Consider the following 20,967-nt stretch of genomic DNA (forward strand, 5'->3'; position numbering starts at 1 on the left):
TTAGTAGAAACACTTTCTGTAAAGTCTTCAAAAACACTATGGCATTTTGCTTCATCAACAGGGGAAGTCGCTCTAACATTGTTTTTCTCTTTCAATTTGGCTAAATTCACAATAAAATCACACAATTAAACACAATTGTAATTCACTGCAACAGAGCTTTTAATTGTACTACCCACAGCAAATAATTGCTTGAGTGTTGGGACAGACATCCAGATTTTACCACTTCCTTTTGGAAAAATATGGTCAGACCTCACTTGTAAAAAAAGTTCCGCTTAATTTCAGTAAAAAAATAGGTTAGAATTAGAAATAATGAATTTAGCAAAAACTGTGTGTGTTGGGGGGGGGGGGGGGATTACTCCCCCATCTCCACAGACAAATAAATGAATGTCTGTCTGTCCCTCCCTCCCAAGTAATCGCCCACCAAAAAAAAAAATAAATAAAATCGAAGAATTGTCCTTGAACGACACCCTTCTGTTGCTTCTGGTCCAGCAACGTAAAGTAGCGAGCTATCTGCTTTTCGACTCTTTGCGCCTGCGCTCTTATTTTCGTTATCAACTGCTTCTGTCTGCTGATTCTGTCCAGTCATTGTTGAGTTAAAGTTTAGTTCCGTTCATTAGACCCATTTCAACTCCACATTTTGTTTTTACACAGCATGAAGGAGACATCGTCCAAGCGTCGGGAAAAGGCGGGCGGTCGGGACAAGGACTCCAGGTCCGACAAGTCCAAAGAGGCGAAGGAAGCCAAGAGCGTGGCCGCCGAGCCGCAGGACGTGGAGATGCCGGATGAGGACCCAGCTAACGTGGCTAAGCAGCCCAAAGAGCTTGACAGCCTCACACTGGACGGTAAGCCCAGTTTAAATGTTGTGGTAGTACCGAGTAGAGGGCCTGGGACGGGAGCCGGTTCTATAGAAGGATCGATTATCAACAAGTACGACCCATCGGCCTTTAGCCTATTAGCACGAAGCTAAGCGTTCTGCTTTCAGTCAAATAAGGTAAACAGACAGAAAATAACCGTAGAGAAACTTGTCCAGACCGGATCCCGTTAAAGTCTAGTCCCAGACTAGGTCCAGACCATAGCAGCCTCAGTCCACACCAAGACTAGATTCAGAATTAAGACCCTAAAGTAAACAATGTCCTAGCAGAACCCTGAACAGATAAATGTTCTACTGTAAGAAGTGATTTTTGGTTCGGGTTCAAACCGATTTATGGGCAATAATCGTGTTCAGAGAAGAGCAAATTAGTTGTTTTTTAATCTAGAACTGTTCCAAGGAGGTGAAATTAATCAGAGAATCCCACCCGAGACTCAGCTCCCTAACCACTGACCGGATAAATCCAGTAAACCAGTTCATACTGCTGGTTCTGATCCGGTTTCCCCAAAGAATTTCTGATCATCTGTTTACAAATCAGCAAAACTAATGAAAGTTTTATCTGTATAGCACCTGGAGTACAGGCCGGTTATCATGGACTTTGTGGACTAGTGTGAGCGTAACCACCTTCGCTTGAACATCAGTAAGACAAAGGGAATGGTGATTGACTTCCAGAGAAACACTCCTCCTCACTCACCAGTAAGCGTCCAGGGAGCAGACATTGAGCGGTGGTGGATACCTTGAATTACCTGGGTGTTCACCTCAGCAGTAAACTGAACTGGTCCAACAACACAGATGTTCTGTATAAGAAGAGCCTAAGCTGCCTCCACTTCCTGAGGAGGCAAAGGTCCTTAGGAGTTAATTCCAATCTGCAAAAATATTTTTATCGCTCAGTGTTTGGATCTGTTATCCACTCCACTGTGGTCTGTTGGGGTGCAGGCAGCTCTGACCGAGACAGGAAGAGACTGAACAAGCTAGTTAACAAAGCTAGCTCGGTTCTAGACTGCCAACTGGATACAGTTCAGGAGACATGTGAAAGGAGGATGTTGAGGAAGATGATCTCCATCTTAAAAACACCCTCCCACCTTCTGCATTCCACCATAGACAGCTCCTTCAGGGGCAGACTGAGACATCCCAGATGTAAAACAGAACACTACCATACGTCATTCATCCCCTCTGCAGTAAGAGTGTATAACTCCTCAGTTTAACTGGTACTGGCATTATTCTGCTACACATTAACACCAGTGTAATACTCTGTGTGTGTTCAATACTTGTGCAATACCAGATTTACGTAGTATGTCTTGTGTCCCTTGCAGTGTGCTGCGTAGTTATGGAAGTTTTTTATTCTTTATTCGTGGTTTTTAGTGGTCGAAGGTTACAATAATAGCTTAATGCCTATGCGTATTTACATGTTCATTTGTTATTATTATTTTCAAATTATTCTATTAAGTCTTTGTGCTGCTGTAACAAGTGAATTTCCCAATGTGGGATCAAAAATGTGTATTCTATTCTATTCTATTCAAAATGGAGATCACAAGGTGCTCCACGATCCAAAACTAACACAAACAGGAAAATTAACTTCAGGGCTGGCGGTGGGTCTGCAGGAGTCCAGCCAGCCAGATGAGTTTAGAGCTGCTTTATGAAGGAGACCACTGATCTCAGGTTCCTCTATCATCTTACCTCTGAGGTCTCTGATCTTAAATATCACATCATCTCACCAGTTCTGTTTAGTTCCATTTGCTGTTCATCACTAATCTCCTAACTTAGTGATTAAAACATTAATTCTTAAATTAGTTTAAATAATCTGTTATGGACTGAAACACGCTGAGCCGACTCTTCTGATCTTCAGTCGGGTTTTTTGGTTGGTTCGGGTCAGAGGTCAGGTTAATTCTGTAGTGAGATGTTCAGATTTATGTATAAACACCTGGTCTCCCCTCCCCTTTAGACATCAAGGAGCATGTGAAGCAAATAGAGAAGGCAGTGTTGGGTAAGGAGCCGCGCTTCGTCCTGCGTGCTCTCCGAGCGCTGCCGTCCACAAGCCGCCGTCTCAACGTCAATGTGCTCCATAAAGCCCTCACTGGCTTCTTCACCAGCAATGCTACCACTAGGGACTTCCTTCTGGGCTTCCTGGAGGAGGTGACAACACAACCGGTTTCTTTGATTTACTGTCCAGAACTTATTCTTGTCTGATTGTGATCAAAGTGATTTCTGTCCAGAAATGAAAAGCAGCACGTGACATCTGACGTGTGTGTGTGTGTTTCTCAGCCCATGGACGTGGCTGATGGAGATGTCCAGTTTCGTCCTCGTACGGGGAAAGCAGCATCTGCTCCTCTCCTGCCAGAGGTGGAGACATATCTGCAGCTGCTGCTGGTGATCCACCTGACAAACAGCAAGAGATACTCTGAGGTAGCACCAGGGTCCTGGTCGTGTAATCCTGACCAGATCCTCAGTTGTTATCTGGTCTTTTACACCTCAGCTGAGTCTGTAGAAGCTGACGGGAGTTAAAAGTCTGGTTGGTCTCCTGTTGTTTAGGCTCAGAGGGTGTCAGATGACCTGATGCAGAAGGTCAGCTCCAAGAACCGCAGAGCCCTGGACCTGGTAGTTGCTAAATGTTATTATTATCACGCCCGTGTGTATGAGTTCCTGAACCAGCTGGACACCATCCGCAGGTAAACACACACACACACCTCTATCTACTGCTGAGGCTGTCTGGGTTAACACTGACCCATGACCTTTCTCTCTGGCCCCTCAGCTTCCTGCACACCCGGCTGCGCACGGCGACACTGCGCCACGATGCTGACGGTCAGGCTGTGCTGCTCAACCTGCTGCTGAGGAATTACCTGCACTTCAACCTGTACGACCAAGCCGAGAAACTGGTCTCTAAATCGGTGTTCCCTGAGCTCGCCAACAACAATGAGTGGGCCAGATACCTCTACTACACAGGTGAGACTGCACCTGTCTCTTTCAGGTGAGAGGGTCATGGGGGCAGACTGTTCACCTGTGTGTCATGTGACCTCATGTAGGTCGTATCAAGGCCATCCAGCTGGAGTACTCTGAGGCTCGCAGGACTCTGACTAACGCTCTGAGAAAAGCCCCTCAACACACTGCAGTGGGATTTAAACAGACAGTATGCTCTCTGGCTTTTACACACACACACGCACGCACGCACACACACACAGCAGGATGTGAAACTGGCTCTGCGTCTGTCTGCAGGTCCATAAGCTGCTGATCGTGGTGGAGCTGCTGCTGGGGGAGATTCCTGACAGACTTCAGTTCAGACAGCCATCTCTCAAACACTCCCTGATGCCATACTTCCTGCTGACTCAGGGTAAGTGTCCAGATACCCCACCATAGTCTGACCCAGCCCAGCAGAACTTTATCAGACAGAGGTATAGTGTGAGGGAGAGACTTCTGGAGGAGGATGATGTTGATTCTCAGGATGAGGACGTTTCTCTGCTGCTGTTGATTCTTTCACGGCGCCCTGCTCTGTAGCTTTCAGCAGCAACCTCTGATTGGTTCAAAGTGTTCAACCATTTTCTGTCCAATCAGGATCCAGCATCCACACATATGTCACATCAAATCGACCAGTTTGGTCTCAGGAATCTTGTATTCAATTTTAATTGCGTTATCTGTTACCATGGCAACACAAGGAACTATATATCACTTTAACCAAGTCTCATAGGGATGAATATTAAAAAGCTGAATATTGAGCCAATAACAGACTCTTGTTTTTGATCTTTTTGAACTTTCTGTACTTAAAACTAGAACCAAGTTCAATTTGATTGACCTTCAGAAGGTGGGAAAGTGCCCCGTTCCCTCCCAGCTCCCTGATTGGTTGAGAGAGTTCAGTCATCTTCTGGCTAAATGGAATTACACACCCACGCATGTGAGACATCAAATCGATCGTCTTGGCCTAAGGAATCCATCCATCCACATATAAATTCATACATGCTTCTATCCATCCATCCATCCATCCATCCATCCATCCATCCATCCACCCATCCAATAAACCATCTAACATCCATCCAACAATCCATCCGTCATTTCATTCATCCAACCATTCATCCATCCCATATCAAATCTGAACATATGTTAATCTATCAGTTTCAGATATCAGCAAATATTTCTAAATTCACAGTTCAGCCAATTGTAAAAATGCACTCGTTAAACTATTCTCATTCAAATGCCAGCTGTTTGACTGGAATTAAATGGAATTACACACCCACGCATGTGAGACATCAAATCGATCAGCTAGGCCTAAGGAATCCATCCAACCAACAAACCAACCAACCAACCAGCTCTATACACTTAAAACTAGCAGCATAGCTGACATTTTAACACTAGTCAGAAGGCAGGAACCGCCCCCTCCTCCTTCGCTGCTCTCTCATTGGCTGAGAGTTTTAAATGGTCTTCTGCCTAAAAGGAAATGTGCACCCACACATATGGTACATCAATTCAACCTGCTTGGTCCCAGGAGTCTGGTATTAAGCTGATATTGTGTTCTGCGTTACCATGGCAATGTGCTTAGCAACAACATTTAACAACATTTTAGACACAACTGTATCTACATATTTTAATATAGAAATGTTATTCAAAGTTTAAATGAGTCATGTGTTATTGTACATAGCTTTATTAATGCAGACTCCTGTCATCTGTTACCATGGCAACACAAGGAACTACAAATCACTTTAACCACGTCTCATAGGAATGAATATAAAAAGCTGAATATTGAATGCTGTAAAATGTCATATAATTGTTAAAGATGAAAAAGAAACATTGTTGAGGCTAATCACATCCAGACTAGGGCTGCAGCTATCGAATATTTTAGTATTTGAATATTCTTTCGAATCCTCCATCCATTAATCAAATATTCTATTTGAAGACATTTCAAGTGAAACGAGTCTTTAATCTGCTGCTAAAAATTAAAAAATAAAACTACAAAATTATAAAATAATCAATAATATGTATTAAAATGGTGTCTTTTAGTTAATTCTTTCCCAGCTGATATTTATTTTATGGAACAAAATTAGACTAATATTTCATTAAAATATTTGGTTTAATATCAATCGTCCTTGGCTAAACATATCTAAAAATATCCACATATGATGAGTAGAACAGAATTATTTCAGTAACATGTTCAGTAGTAAGATCCTGGAAATGCTAACATTTATTTCCTAATAGCAACATTGTAATGGTGCCATATATATTTTATTATATATGGGTTGGCAACATAGGGAGCCTTCCGGTCAGCTCATGGGTCCACGGTAGAACGAAAAAATGAACGCAAGTCAACGAGGCTAAAAGAGCTGTTTTCTAATCTGCTTTGCCTTAGGCCCTGGATCACATGCATGTTGTACTGCAGTTTATATGAAAATTAATGCTTTGTGTTTCAAACATGCCTGTCACATACTTTGAGATTCATCAGCTTGTAAACGTTTGTAGTTGGCATGACTACACACCAGACCTCGGCACATTGCACAAAATCTCCTCTCCCCTAGCGTAGCTGCTACTTACCACATGTCCAGATTTATGGTGGATCTTTCCTCCTGAAGGAAGGATTTAAGTTTGCTAAACTTACAGCCATTTTCCTTCTGTTTTTATCCGTGTCTGATTCGATGACGTCACTTTCGTGAAGCGCTTTTGTAGTCCTGGACTTATTTTCACACAAACCTAAAATAACGTTTCACCTTGTTCGAAAATGAGCGCTTTCTTGATATGAAAAGGGGTCTTTTAAAATTCACGGACATCATCCATGGCACATAACATGCGGATTTAGAAAATAGCGTTTTTAGCCCCATTGACTTTCATTCATTTTTCTGGGGACCCATGGGGCGGAAGTAGATAGGCATGACTTAGACTCCCTATAATCCAGTCTAAATTGTATTCAGATATAGAAGCGTTTGTCAGTTGAATGCTACAATGACTTGCCATAGCTCTGCTGCGGTGTGTGGTGCAGACTCGAGTCGCTAACAGTGTTGCCAACTCAGCGACTTTGTCGCTGTTCCTAACGACTTTTTGACCTCCCTCAACGACTTTTTTTTCCAAAAAGCGCCTAGCTACAAACCTAGCGACATTTCTCAGGACCCGTTGCTACTTTCTGTAGAACTTTCTTGTGGATATTCCCTATAGATTGGCAACAAAGAAACTATTTGCAATCTGAACCGTTCTTCTGGGAGTAAGGAAAGAGAACGACAATCTGCACATGTGCACAAGGACTGACCAATCATAAACCGTTTTCGGCCGGGCCGATTCGCCGAAGACAACGGTACAGCTGCAGAGCTGGAGACCGCCGATTTACGTCTGCTGCTGCTGGAGGCTCACGCTTCTAGAGATGGCGCAGGCGTCAACCTGCGATCTCTGGTTCTGCAGCCGTCAGACACTTTGGTTTTTCCGGCATTTGGCAAATAAAGTCAACGGGAGTTTCAACTACCGTCCCGTTTACACACGCAGCTCTGTGGCTCTGAATTTCCTTCAGTGACACAGGGATGGTTATAGTATGAGACACCCGCTCCCTTTTGCTCGGTGCGCCGTCATTATCACAATGGAGAGAATACACAACAGAGAAGTTGAGAAACTATGAGGTGTAAAAAAAAAACAGCTTTTTAGGAAAATGTCTGTGAGAATGAGGAGAGCAGGAGGTCTGAGTTATATCCTACAACAGAACTGTTTGGATCACCACACCATATCTGTCTTAATGTCACTTTATTGATACTTTTGGAATTTATTGTACATATCAAAGCAATTTGGGCCATTTTAATCATACTAATTAGGGCTGCACAATATATCGAAAAATTATCGTCATCGCGATAACAGGACGTGCGATAGGCCCATCGCAAAGCACGTCAAAAACGGCGATAAATGTTTGGTTCAAACATTTCCATCCGTGTCATACATCAACTTTTTGTAAACCAGCTCTGTTTTTTACACGGAAGTATTATTTGACCAATCAAATGTAGCCCTTCTGATATGCGGCCAATCAGATGGATCCGTTCACGTAATACGCCCGCCCCCTACGTAGACCCTTACCCCAAAATTCCACTATCTCCGCTCCGCCCCCGCTTTCCGCTGCAGCTCGCTTCCCTTGTTCGTCATGCTGGCTCAGATTAACGAACGCACTTTGTGCTGAGGTTTCTGGAATCAGTGCTGCTTTCAAACGTGAACGTGAGTCCGCTCGGTGTCGTTAAGCAGCTGTTAATAACCGGGCTGACTCCGACACGTGCCGGTGAACCAACCCACCTACCTCCATGTCGCTAGTGTTCCACCAGGTGGTGACTCCAGTTAGCTTCCAGCTAAAAGGCTACAGCACTCTCCTCCCAGTCCCACCCTGCTAAAGAGGGCCTGGAAAAGTTCCCCCACACATCAAAGTGATTTTTCATTCATGAGCTTTTATAACCTTGTTAATCAGGATAGTTGATTTGCTGCTGCACATACACTGTCAGTCAGAAGCTCTGCTAGCCGGTTATCTTAAGAGGAGCTAGTTCAATTTGTTAGCTTGTTATCAGAATCATAGTTGCAGTTTCATCATCTGAGCTGCTTTTTAAGATCTAGGTAAACTTGTTCAATTTGGGGTTAAAAACAAACGTTTTCACATATTTTCCATGTAGTTTTTTGCCAGTTCCTCTTCTGAAAGGTAGACAATTGTTTTTCTCTTTCCCTCAGAAAATCTTAATATTCTCCTAATTTGGCCCAGCTCAGATCACTTCCCAAAAGCAGCAACAGCCTTCTATCATAACCACATAAGTGGAGAAAATGTTCAGTAGCAATGAGAGAATTTGCTGTTGCATGTAAGTTATGTTAACTATTATTTAACATTTAAACTTATTTTCTGATTTTTTTTATTTATCCAGAAAACCCTGGTAAGGGATGTTTTTCTGTATTTGGAGCATCAGAAAAAGTTTTATGTTAGTGGTGATGTTTTAAAGTCACTGAGAAACTGCATGCATGCAGTTTGTTTTGCTGCTAATACAGTAGCAGGTGCAGCTGCATATTTTTGCAATAAAAATGTTATGTTGTAATGGAATTCATGCATTAGTTTTTGTTTGCTTTGAACCCAGAGCAGACCTCACACGCCAGACGACATCAACACTGCATACTTTAGTATTTGTTCATTTATCGTGAGTAATATCAATATTGCAATATTAAGCACTGTTATCGAATATCGCAGGTTTTCCTAATATCGTGCAGCCCTAATACTAGTTAATAACTTTAGCACATATAGTTTTTATTTTCCCTCCCTTTTATATATATATATATATATATATATATATATATATATCTTTTAGATGCTATGGGGAAAATGAACGCCAATGTGGCGTGATGATGTAATCGATATGTAAATTAGCATGTGACGTCATCTGGCGACATCTAGCTATTTTTGGGGGGAACTTCAGCTACTTTCAGTCAAAAACAGTTGGCTACACTGGTCGCTAACGCTCAGTAGCAACAACGACAGACTCCAGGTAGCAGCTGCTGTGGTTCTGCTCCAAAACGATGCAGCTGCAGACTTCCACACATAAACTGGATGGTGGGGATATTTCTTCCACCTGTAGACTTTAGTTATTTACAACCATTACATTTTTCTGAGCTCCACTTGATCGTAATTGTGCTACGTGCTAGCTTAGCATTAGTTAATCTGCCCATAGTTTAACTCTTGATCCCAAAAATTGGACCGTTCTGCCTTTTACAATGGTTTCAGTCGTTGCTGGTTTCTCTATTTTCCTCCACAGCACTTAGATCACAACATAGTGCGCCAGTAAAGTGTGTTCAGGCTGTGGTGCGCACATTTAACAACGCTTCTAATCGGTTAAAATGAATCGAGGAATTTATTGAATCGAATCATTCGATGATTCTTTTCAGCACTAATCCAGATATCAACAGATTCTGTAACTTTCCAGTTTTTTTTTTCCAGTGACTCCGTCTGATTTTTACACGTGGCTGAAATACATCAGACCCAAGAGTTAAGTCAAGACTAGCTAACAAAGTATTGTTACCTGTGTGTGTGTGTGTGTGTGTGTGTGTGTGTGTGTGTGTGTGTGTGTGTGTGTGTGTGTGTGTGTGTGTGTGTGTGTGTGTGTGTGTGTGTCCAGCCGTGAGGATGGGTAACCTGGCCAAGTTTAACCAGGTGTTGGAGCAGTTTGGGGAGAAGTTTCAGGCTGACGGCACGTACACACTCATCATCCGTCTGCGACACAATGTCATCAAAACTGGTGAGCCAATCAAATGCGTCCTCTGCTCTGACATCACAGCTCTGGTTCCAGGTATGGTAACTGGGACATCATTGCATTTTCAGGTGTGCGAATGATCAGCTTGTCCTACTCTCGTATTTCTCTGGCCGATATTGCTCAGAAGCTGCAGCTCGACAGTCCAGAGGACGCAGAGTTCATTGTCGCCAAGGTAACGAGTCGTTAAAACCTTTAAGTCTACTCTGATGTCGGTTAACCTGACGTTGTTATTTGACCCATGGCGTGCAGGCAATCCGCGATGGCGTGATTGAGGCCAGCATTAACCATGAGAAAGGGTTCGTCCAATCAAAAGAGACCATGGATATCTACGGCACCAGAGAGCCTCAGCTGGCGTTCCACCAGAGGATCTCCTTCTGCCTGGACATTCACAACATGTCTGTCAAGGTAATGCTTACATGGCCACACCCACTTCTCCTAACGCCGCAGCCTTTCAGAAACCATTTCTGGATCCTCAGAGCCTTCAGAAGGTTTGAGTTTCTGGTGATTCAGAGCAGATTTCAGAGGTCCATTTGGTAGTTGGTTCTGTTCTGTTTAGGTCATTAAGTCTACTGACTGATGTGTCTTCCTGCAGGCCATGAGGTTTCCTCCGAAAGCTTACAACAAGGACCTGGAGTCAGCCGAGGTAAAACACGGGGTCAGACAGAGGGACATGGGGACAGAGAGACAAAGACAGAGTGGTGCAATACAGAGAGAGAGGGACGTGACTGGGTGGGGGGACACAAGGACAAAAGGGCAATGGACATGACGACAGCCTGAGAGGGAAACGTTAGCAGAGGGTGAAGGAAATGGAGATGGGCAGGGTTATGGGAGTGAGCGGGACACTGGGGCAGACAAGACGGGGCAGAGGGTATGTGAGGACAGAGACGGGGTTGTTTGTCATAAATATTTCTCAAAGCATCAGAACCGTGATCCAGATTCCTGGTTTCTGTGGTTCTGATCCAATTGGAGCCTTGAATCCAATCTTCATCTTTCCATTTTCTTGTCTTTGATGTATTTAGGAGCGTCGGGAACGCGAGCAGCAGGATTTGGAATTTGCAAAAGAAATGGCAGAAGATGATGATGACAGCTTCCCATGAGCCTTTCTGCTGACTTCCTGTGCAGACAGGAAGTAGATGTGTGTTAACAGATCAGTTATTACCCACAATCCCCTCTCCTCCTCCCTTTTGGTTTTGAGGCACTGCAACTCAGAACTTGTGTTTTGATGTTTCTGAAAGAATAAAACTGTTTTTGTTTAATCTGTTCAGAATCATGAGTCAGGATTCCTCAGACACTTAACAGGCCTGTTAGCAGTTAATGAACTCTCCAGCAGATGGCGCCTCAGGAACAACGAGAAGGAACAGTAGGGTTCAGAAGACTGGTGTCTGATGAAGAGCCTGAGTTGTGTTTCATTCAGTGTTGCCAACTCGGCGACTTTGTCACTGTTCCTAACGACTTTTTGACCCCCCTCAACGACTTTTTTTCCAAAAAGCGCCTAGCGACAAACTTAGCGACATTTCTCAGGACCCGTTGCTACTTTCTGTAGAACTTTCATGTAGATATTCCCTACAGGTTAGCAACAAAGAAACCGTTTGCACTCTGAGCCGTTCTTCCGGGAGTAAGGAAAGAGAACGATAATCTGCGCATGTGCACGAGGACTGACCAATCATAAACCGTTTTCGGCCGGTCTGATTCGCTGAAGACAGAGTACAGCTGCAGAGCTGGAGACCGCCGATTTACGTCTGCTGCTTTCATATTGCTGCAGGCTCACGCTTCTACTAGAGACGGCGCGGGCGTCAACCTGCCATCTCTGGTTCTGCAGCCGTCAGACACTTTGGTTTTTCCTGCATTTGGCAAATAAAGTCATCGGGAGTTTCAACTACCGTCCCGTTTACACACGCAGCTCTGTGGCTCATCTGAATTTCCTTCAGTGACACAGGGATGGTTATACTATGAGACACCCGCTCCCTTTTGCTCTGAGCGCCGTTATTATCACGATGGAGAGAATACACAACAGAGAAGTTGAGAAACTATGAGGTGTAAAAAAACAGCTTTTTAGGAAAATGTCTGTGAGAATGAGGAGAGCAGGAGGTCTGAGTTATATCCTACAACAGAACTGTTTGGATCACCACACCATATCTGTTTTAATGCCACTTTATTGGTAGTTTTGGAATTTATTGTACATATCAAAGCAATTTGGGCCATTTTAATCATACTAATTAATAACTTTAACATATAACATAGTATTTATTTTCCTCCCTTTTAGTCCTATTATATATATATATATATATATATATATATATATATATTAGATGCCATAGAGAAAACGAACGCTAATGTGGCGTGATGACGTCATCAATATGTAAATAAGCACGTGACGTCATCTGGCGACATCTAGTGACTTTTGGGGGGAACTTCAGCTACTTTCAGTCAAAAACAGTTGGCAACACAGGTTTCATTTTACCTCAGAAGTAAACCAGCCCAGCAGCCTCATGGGTCTGAGCCTGTCCATCGAAGTGGTTCCTCTGAGACTCAGGAAAGTTCTATAATGGACTCTTCACTCCAGAATTCAGAATAAAGTAACACTGTACAGTTGCAGGAAATCTGATCCCAACGTTAAAGATGCAGTACTGCTTTTTAGAAAAAGCCGTTCAAGCAAGCTTCATTTTTAAAACAAACCAAAGAAAGGTCCAACCCCTTTCTTCAGTAGAGTCACAAAATCTGATGGTTGCAGAAAATGGTACAACACCTGCTTGGGGCATACACAAACAGACACGCAGCTCTGGAGTAAGCAAAATTTCCAGAACCACCCTCAACCGAACCTCCTCCCACTTGCTTTGTGCTAGTACGCTAGCACTTAGTGGTGAACTTCACAAGAGCTCACCACTATTTAAATCCTGAAGATACAAAACTTACAGAACACTAACCAAACTCCATCCTTTCTGTGCTATAGCAACACACACACACACACACACACACACACACACACACGGATACTCATTCTCATGCAAAAAACAGAGTTGAGACCAAGACAATAAAGCCACTTACACATTTGCTTTGGCATGGTCTTGGAATGGGCCGTGTAGTCACATAAATCTGAAGGACTTCTCAGGAATTTGGAAATTCCCGATCTTGTGGGTGGCGTTTAATACGCGTGGGAAAGTCTGCAGTGTCCGTAATAAGATAAACAAAGACGGGCATGAGTTATGTTGCTTTCAGAGACTGAACCACATCGTTTTGTTAATTTGCTGTGTGTCCTCATAAGACTTGTCCTCTGCTGCTGTGGGCCACACACACACCGCTTTTTTCTCCCACTGAGCAGCTGTCTGACGAGTTGCTGGGGCAAAAGCTCCGATATGCCGAGAACAGGGCCTCACACAGCTCTCTTTTTCCGTTCCCACTGAGTGGGAGCTCCGTGCAACAGAAGTTTCCAGCATGAAAATGAATCTCGCGTGTGGGAACCGCCCACTGGCTAATTATACTCGCCAATAGGAGGTAGTAGGCGTAATTTCATCCGGCCAATCAGTTACCTCGGTCTCAGTCGGACCGCTGGGGAGGAGGTCTAAAAAAAGTGTCCGAACAGAAAACTCATATCTGACCTGTGTGTGAAACCAAATTCCGTTTCCGTACCGGTCCCGTACCCGGTTGTACCAACGCTAATGTGTAAACACCATAACTCCCATCTCCTAAACGTTTCTCTACAACAGAACCAGACTAAACAGAACATGGAAAACAAATCCTTACATTTGCCCCCCCCAATAAAAACAGGACACTTTGTCAATGACTAGGCAGCACAGCGAAGTTCTTGTATGACGACTCCACCAAGAAGGAACGTTTTGTGCACAGCAGTGGGGTGAGACGTTCAGAGAAGTGATTTAATGGTTTATGATCCAATCATAGGAGGAACCAGCACTGGATTGTACGTTTTAGAGGCAGATGACCAAAATGTTTCTTTTTTTTTTTTGACAAGATTTCATTCACGGTTTGCCACTGGTATGTGAAGAGCAATCTGGCAAAACATGTTCCAGAAAAAAATCTCAGCAGGGACCTTTAAACATGGTCAACATGTCTCCAGATCTAAATGTGTGTAGTCTAATGTGTCATTGGTTGCTGCTGGCCCATCCCGAACATCACCAACATGTAGGAACACTGCTTTAATGCAAACGTTCTGAGTTGGGAAGCACAACCAGATGTTCCAGGTGCACTCAAACCCATCTGAACACCAGTTCTGGTTCTGATAAACCATAGCTTTGCATGTCCATAATTCCAGCTGATACAAATGATGAACTCTGTAGATCTGAAACTAACATGTCTGGAATGTGTCTTCTAAAAGCTCTTAACCCTTTGTGTCAGTGACGAACTGGATCAGAATCTGAACCGGACTGGATGAGGGTTGGCTGGGCTTTATTGGACCTGTTCCTTTTTCTGGTTTTAAATAAAACTAGTCCACAAAGAAGGTAACTTAAATGAGTCAGGATAACTCAAGCTAATACTAAGTCTACCTCATGGATGGAAATGAAGCTGGTTCCACCAGAGGAGCCTGAGAACTGAAAGCTCTGGGAACCACAAGTACACCTGCAGGCTGAGAGCCAGGTGCTCTGTCGGATCATTCGCAACAAAAATATCTATAACATGTTAGTGCTGGAGGCCACGTTAATACCACCCAGAGAAAGAATAAACAGTTAAAGGGCTCAGCCTCTTACCTGAAAATTAAAAATAACTAGATAAATTGCATTTCTTGCAGAAATGCTGTTTGAATGCTGGATAGCTTAAACTGTTAGCTGAATCAGCTTAATGGCTGAACTGAAGCTGAAAGTAAGCAAAACTGTCAAAATTAGCTGAATGTGTTGAAAGATGGAGAAGCAAAAATCACTAACAAGCAAATAAAGCACAAAAAGTAAGTGAAGAATAGAGAAAAATAATCCTAAACAGCAGAAAACTGAAATCTGTGAACATTGTTTAAAAATCTGGACCGCTAAAATGTGTAAACACCTGTTATTTCAGTAGGACTTGTTTAACAGTTTAATTTTTACATTTAGTTGAACTGGGAAATTAGCATCATATGCTAAATTTGGTAACTGATTGCTGAAGTTGTTGATTAGCTGAAGTAAGCTGAAACTAAGCTAAACTGGCAAATGAGCTGAATGTAGTGAAAGATGTGAAAGCAAAAAGCACCAACAAGCAAATAAAGCACAAAAAGTAAGTGAAGAATCAAGAAAACTAATCCTAAACAGCAGAAAACTGAAATCTGTGAACATTGTTTAAAAATCTGGACCGCTAAAACGTGTAAACACCTGTTATTTCAGTAGGACTTGTTTAACAGTTTAATTTTTACATTTAGTTCAACTGTGAAATTGGCATCATATGCTGAATTCAGAAACTGATTGCTGAAGCTGCTGAAACTAAGCTAAACTGTCAAAATGAGCTGAATGTATTTAAAGATTTAGAAGAAAAAATCACCAACAAGTGTAATAAAGCTCAGAATATAGGTGAAGACAGGACAAAAAATGCTAAACAGCAGAAAACTTTAATCTTTGAAAATTGATTAAAAACTTGAAATTTGAAATGTTAAACAGCTGGCATTTGAATGAGAATAGTTTACCGGGTACATGTTTACAATTGACTGTACTGTGAATTTAGAAATATTTGCTGATATCTGAAACTGATAGATTAACAAATGTTCAGATTTGATATGGGATGGATGAATGGTTGGATGAATGAAATGACGGATGGATTGTTGGATGGATGTTAGATGGTTTATTGGATGGGTGGATGGATGGATGGATGGATAGAAGCATGTATGAATTTATATGTGGATGGATGGATTCCTTAGGCCAAGACGATCGATTTGATGTCTCACATGCGTGGGTGTGTAATTCCATTTAGCCAGAAGATGACTGAACTCTCTCAACCAATCAGGGAGCTGGGAGGGAACGGGGCACTTTCCCACCTTCTGAAGGTCAATCAAATTGAACTTGTTTCTAGTTTTAAGTACAGAAAGTTCACAAAGATCAAAAACAGGAGTCTGTTATTGGCTCAATATTCAGCTTTTTATATTCATTCCTATGAGACTTGGTTAAAGTGATTTGTAGTTCCTTGTGTTGCCATGGTAAAAGATGACAGGAGTCTGCATTAATTAAGCAATGTACAATGTCACATGACTCTTTTAAACTTTGAATAACATTTCTATATTAAAGTATGTTGATACAGTTGTGTCTAAAGTGTTGTTAAATGTTGTTGCTAAGCACTTTGCCATGGTAACGCAGAACACAATATCAAGTTAATACAAGACTCCTGGGACCAAGCAAGTTGAATTGATGTATCATATGTGTGGGTGCACATTTCCTTTTAGGCAAAAGATGATTGAAAACTCTCAGCCAATGAGAGAGCAGCGAAGGAGGAGGGGGCGGTTCCTGCCTTCTGACTAGTGTTAAAATGTCAGCTATGCTTTTAACTGTATAGAGCTCAGAAAGACAAGAAACAGCAGTATGTTATAGACTCAATATTAGGCTTTTCACATTTATTTCAATAAGACATGTTTGGGGATATACTTATGCACTTGTTGTGTTACCATGGTAATTACATTTATGGCACACACTTTCTGCCATAAATGGTTAATGCAAAGGACCTGAATATGAACGAACTGGCTGACTGATGGCATGGTTTACATAAACTCACTGTTGTTCATCAAAAATGAATGTACAAATGAGTTTTTTGACAGACGTACATGTAAAGGTAGTGTGATATCTTAAAAGCAACATAATTGCATTCAAGTTCTCATTGTTATTCTCAGTTCAACAACGTGTGTGTTTGTGTGGGTGCACAAGGGTCTCTGTAAATATGCCTTAAATTCGCCATGTGACCATCTCACCGACTGCGCTCCCAGTTTACCCATCTACATAACGTGCTTACTCCAGGGTCAGAGTTTGCGCACACATTTTCTCCATCAAGTTTTTCTTTACACAAATTTTGCTTAGAAATGACGGGCAATTTTCAGAACCCATTTTGTGTGAAAGCAAGCTTTGTAAATGAAGCCCCTGACCTTTCAGCCATGTTTGTACTTTGATGAGCCGATTAGATTCACCAGATGGATGATCAGAACAGAGCATCATGAGCATAAAATCCACAATTGATTCAGTTATGTCCAATAATTTGACTCAATAGAACAAACATAGTAACTGCAACATAGACTTTGGTCTAGAGAAGGAAAACTTTAACCGGAGATTACTTCTGTTATGAAAACTAATGAAAGAGCTGACTGCGAGAATCTGTTCAGATTGTGAAACACGACAACACGTCAGAACATGCAACAGCATGTTACATTCCACATGCGTACTTCAAACAACTTTGATCAGATCTCAAACCAGACTATTTGTGTCTTCAATATATGTAAAGTTGTCATCCATCAGGAAGCAAAAGCAATTGAGCTGTTTCATGCTGACTCAGAAGTTTCAGGAGACTGTCAACACACACACACACACACACACACACACACACACACACACACACACACACACGCACGCACGCACGCACGCACACACACACACACACACACACATCACCAATAACTTGACCACTAAACTAAACTTGTCCTTATTGATCACCTTAATGACTGGGTTGATGTTTCTGGTCTTGACTCAGACCAGTTCAGCCCATCTGGACTTTTGGAACAATCGGATAAATCGGGTTGGAGCACAATCAAGGATCAGGTGTTGGTCCTGAGTGTCTGCAACCATGATGCAGTTGATGTTCAGTTTTATTGCTCATCAGTTACAAAATCGTTTCAATTACAACCTGAAGAACCTGGTTCTGATCCACAGGGAAACTCCATTTTTATGACTTTCTGTTTTTCTAATAACTCATTTCCTTTTTCTCAGCTGTGTGTAAATGCTTTTAATTTCTGTGGTTCCAGTTCAGACCTGTTTTCGCTCTTATAAACACAACTAGACACACACCAGTTTCAACTGTGACCTGACCTGTCCTGAGCATGAATGCAGCAATAAACTAAAACTAACACCAAGTAAATGATAACTAGCCTGTATTTGTAAAGCGCATTCTGAGGATTATACAACCCCCCAAGCCACTTCACAACACAATCAGTCATTCACACACACATTCACACACTGGTGGGGATGAGCTACAATGTAGCCACAGCTGTCCTGGGGCATACTGATGGAAGTGAGACTGCCTATCACCTGAGCCACCGATCCCTCCGACCACCACCTGCAGGCAAATTGGGTGAAGTTTCTTGCCCAAGGACACAACTGCAGCATTCTTTGGTGGGATTTGGGATCGAACCTACAACCTTCCAGTTACTGGACAACTCGCTCTACCTCCTGAGCTACTGCTGCCCAAGACAAGAAGACACCACCACATGCTAGTGGTGGTCGTAAGAACTGGTGGCGCCAGTGCTCGGCAGCCTCGCTTCTGTCAGTGAGCACCAGGGCAACCGTGGCGCTATTGTAGCTTATCAACATCATGTGTGATTGTGTGATTGTGTGTGTGTGTGTGTGTGTGTGTGTGTGTGTGTGTGTGAGGACCCTAGAAGGAGCTATATTAAATACAGACCATTGACCATTCTAGTTTTGGTGAAAAACAATTTCCCGTTGTCAGGAGCCATCATGTCGGCTTTTAGGAAACCAGTCTGCATGGTGGTGCAGTTGGTTGTGTGGTGGCCCAGTAGGAACTCATCCTCACACCCAAGACAGACAATATAAAACACAGTGGGACGCAAAAGTTTGGTGAGCCTTGTTAATCTTCATGATTTTTCTGTATAAATCGTTCGTTAAGATAAAAATGTCAGTTAAATATATCATATAGGAGACACACAGTGATATTTAAGAAGTAAAACAAAGTTTATAGGATTTACAGAAAGTGTAATATTTGTTTGAACAAAACTAGGCCGGTGCATAAATCTGGGCTCTGTTGTCATTTTATTGATTCCAAAACATTTAGAACTAATTATTGGAATTCAAAATTGGTTTGGTAAGCTCAGTGACCCTTGACCTCCATAAACAGGTGAATCTAATCATAAGAAAGAGTATTTAAGGGGCCAGTTGTAAGTTTCCCTCCTCTTTAATGTGCCCTGAAGAGCAGCAACATGGGGCCTCACAACAACTCTCACATGAGCTGAAAACAAAGATTGTTCACCATCATGGTTTAGGGGAAGGATACAGAAAGCTGTCTCAGAGATTTCAGCTTCTGTTTCCACAGTTAGGAACATACTGAGGAACTGGAAGACCACAGGCTCAGTTCTAGTTAATGCTCCAACATCTGGGATAAACAGAAGTGAAGAATGATGAGAACAGTCAGAGTCCACCCACAGACCAGCACCAAAGACCTACAACATCATCTTGCTGCAGATGGAGTCACTGTGCATCGTTCACCTATTTGGTGCACTTTACACAAGGAGATGCTGCATGTGAGAGTGATGCAGAGGAAGCATTTTCTCCACCCACAGCACAAACGGAGCAGCTTGAGGTCTTGAGGCCTGCTAAAGCACATTTGGACAAGCCAGCTTCATTCTGGAATAAGGTGCTGTGGACTGATGAAACTAAAACGGAGTTATTTGGGCAAAACAAGGAACGTTATGCATGGAGGAAAAAGAACACAGCATTCCAGGAGAAACACCTGCTACCTACAGTAAAACATGGTGGTGGTTCCATCATGTTGTGGGCTGTGCGGCTAGTGCAGGGACTGGGAGTCTTGTTGAAGTTGAGGGATGCATGCATTCCACTCATCATCAGCAGATTCTGGAGACCAATGTCCAGGAATCAGTGACAAAGCTGAAGCTTCACCGGGGCCAGATCTTTCAACAAGACAACAACCCTAAACACTGCACAACATCTACTAAGACGTCCACGCAGAGGAACAAGTAGAACGTTCTGGAATGGCCATCTCCGTCCCTAGACCTGAATGTTATTGAACATTTGTGGTGTGAGTTAGAGAGCTGTCCATGCTCAGAAACCATCAGACCTGAATGAACTAGAGATGTTTTGTAAAGAAGAATGGTCCAGAATACCTTCAGCCACAATCCAGACTCTCATTGGAAGCTGTAGGAAGTGTTTAGAGGCTGTTATTCCTGCAAAAGGAGGATCTATGATATTTAGTTCATTTATTTTTGTGGTGCCCAAATCTATGTACCTGCCTAATTTTGTTTAAACAATTATTACACTTTCTGTAAATCCTATAAACTTTGTTTCACTTCTCAAACATCACTGCATGTGTCTCCTACATAATATATTAACAAAAAACATGTATCGTAACAACCAACGATTGATACAGGAAAATCATGAAGATTAACAAGGCTACTGTTCAACCACAGTGGGATGGAGCTTTACCTGAGCTGGAGAGGTGTGTGTGTGTGTGTCAGATTTAATTCTGTGTTGTCCACGCGTCCCTCCGTACCTGCTGGTGGTGGTCGGAGGGGCATGTGGTATCGATTGTGTGTCAGCCTCACCTCTGTCTGTGTGCCTTTAGGCAGCGTGGCTAAAAGCACTGTATGTGTGTCATTATTGTAATTACCATTGTTATTATTACATCCACATGTTCCCTATAACTCTACATTCAATATCTCTCTTTAGCCCTTTGTCCGTGTGTTATATTACTCTAAAAACTGATTTCTATAAGAAAAGAAAGAAACAAAATGATCTTTTATATGGCACCTCTCAAGATGAATATCACAAGGTGCTTGCTTCACAAGAACAAAAAATGTAATACAAAAAGATATATTCCCCTATGTCCTTATGTGTGTCCAGGTTTATTCTGGTTTCATGTTTAAAACATGTTGAATTTCTGTGAAGCTTTTGTAGATAATTGTGTATTTTGTGTGTGTGTGTGTGTGTGTGTGTGTGTGTGTGCGTGTGAGTGCATGCGTGTGTGCGT

At 42.5% G+C, this 20,967-nt stretch overlaps 1 protein-coding gene across 1 annotated transcript; it reads left to right on the forward strand.

Annotated features, from left to right (window-relative positions):
* Window positions 1-526: 526 nt before the first annotated feature.
* psmd3 (proteasome 26S subunit, non-ATPase 3) lies at window positions 527-11,342 on the forward strand. The gene is made up of 12 exons (XM_015966930.3): window positions 527-842; window positions 2,811-3,001; window positions 3,131-3,271; window positions 3,398-3,534; window positions 3,618-3,808; window positions 3,889-3,992; window positions 4,079-4,193; window positions 9,952-10,071; window positions 10,155-10,258; window positions 10,336-10,491; window positions 10,679-10,729; window positions 11,106-11,342. The coding sequence occupies exons 1-12, from the start codon at window positions 653-655 to the stop codon at window positions 11,181-11,183; spliced, it is 1,578 nt and encodes a 525-aa protein (XP_015822416.1). The 5' UTR covers window positions 527-652; the 3' UTR covers window positions 11,184-11,342.
* Window positions 11,343-20,967: the final 9,625 nt, after the last annotated feature.

This window comes from Nothobranchius furzeri, chromosome 6 (genome assembly GCF_043380555.1).
Source record: "Nothobranchius furzeri strain GRZ-AD chromosome 6, NfurGRZ-RIMD1, whole genome shotgun sequence".
Taxonomy (NCBI): domain Eukaryota; kingdom Metazoa; phylum Chordata; class Actinopteri; order Cyprinodontiformes; family Nothobranchiidae; genus Nothobranchius; species Nothobranchius furzeri.

Excerpts from the sequence above, each read along its gene's own strand:
- psmd3 (XM_015966930.3), top strand. The coding sequence starts at position 653 with ATGAAGGAGACATCGTCCAAGCGTCGGGAAAAGGCGGGCGGTCGGGAC. Across the intron at positions 843-2,810 it reads TGACAGCCTCACACTGGACG|ACATCAAGGAGCATGTGAAG; the intron begins GTAAGCCCAGTT and ends CCTCCCCTTTAG. Across the intron at positions 3,272-3,397 it reads ACAGCAAGAGATACTCTGAG|GCTCAGAGGGTGTCAGATGA; the intron begins GTAGCACCAGGG and ends CCTGTTGTTTAG.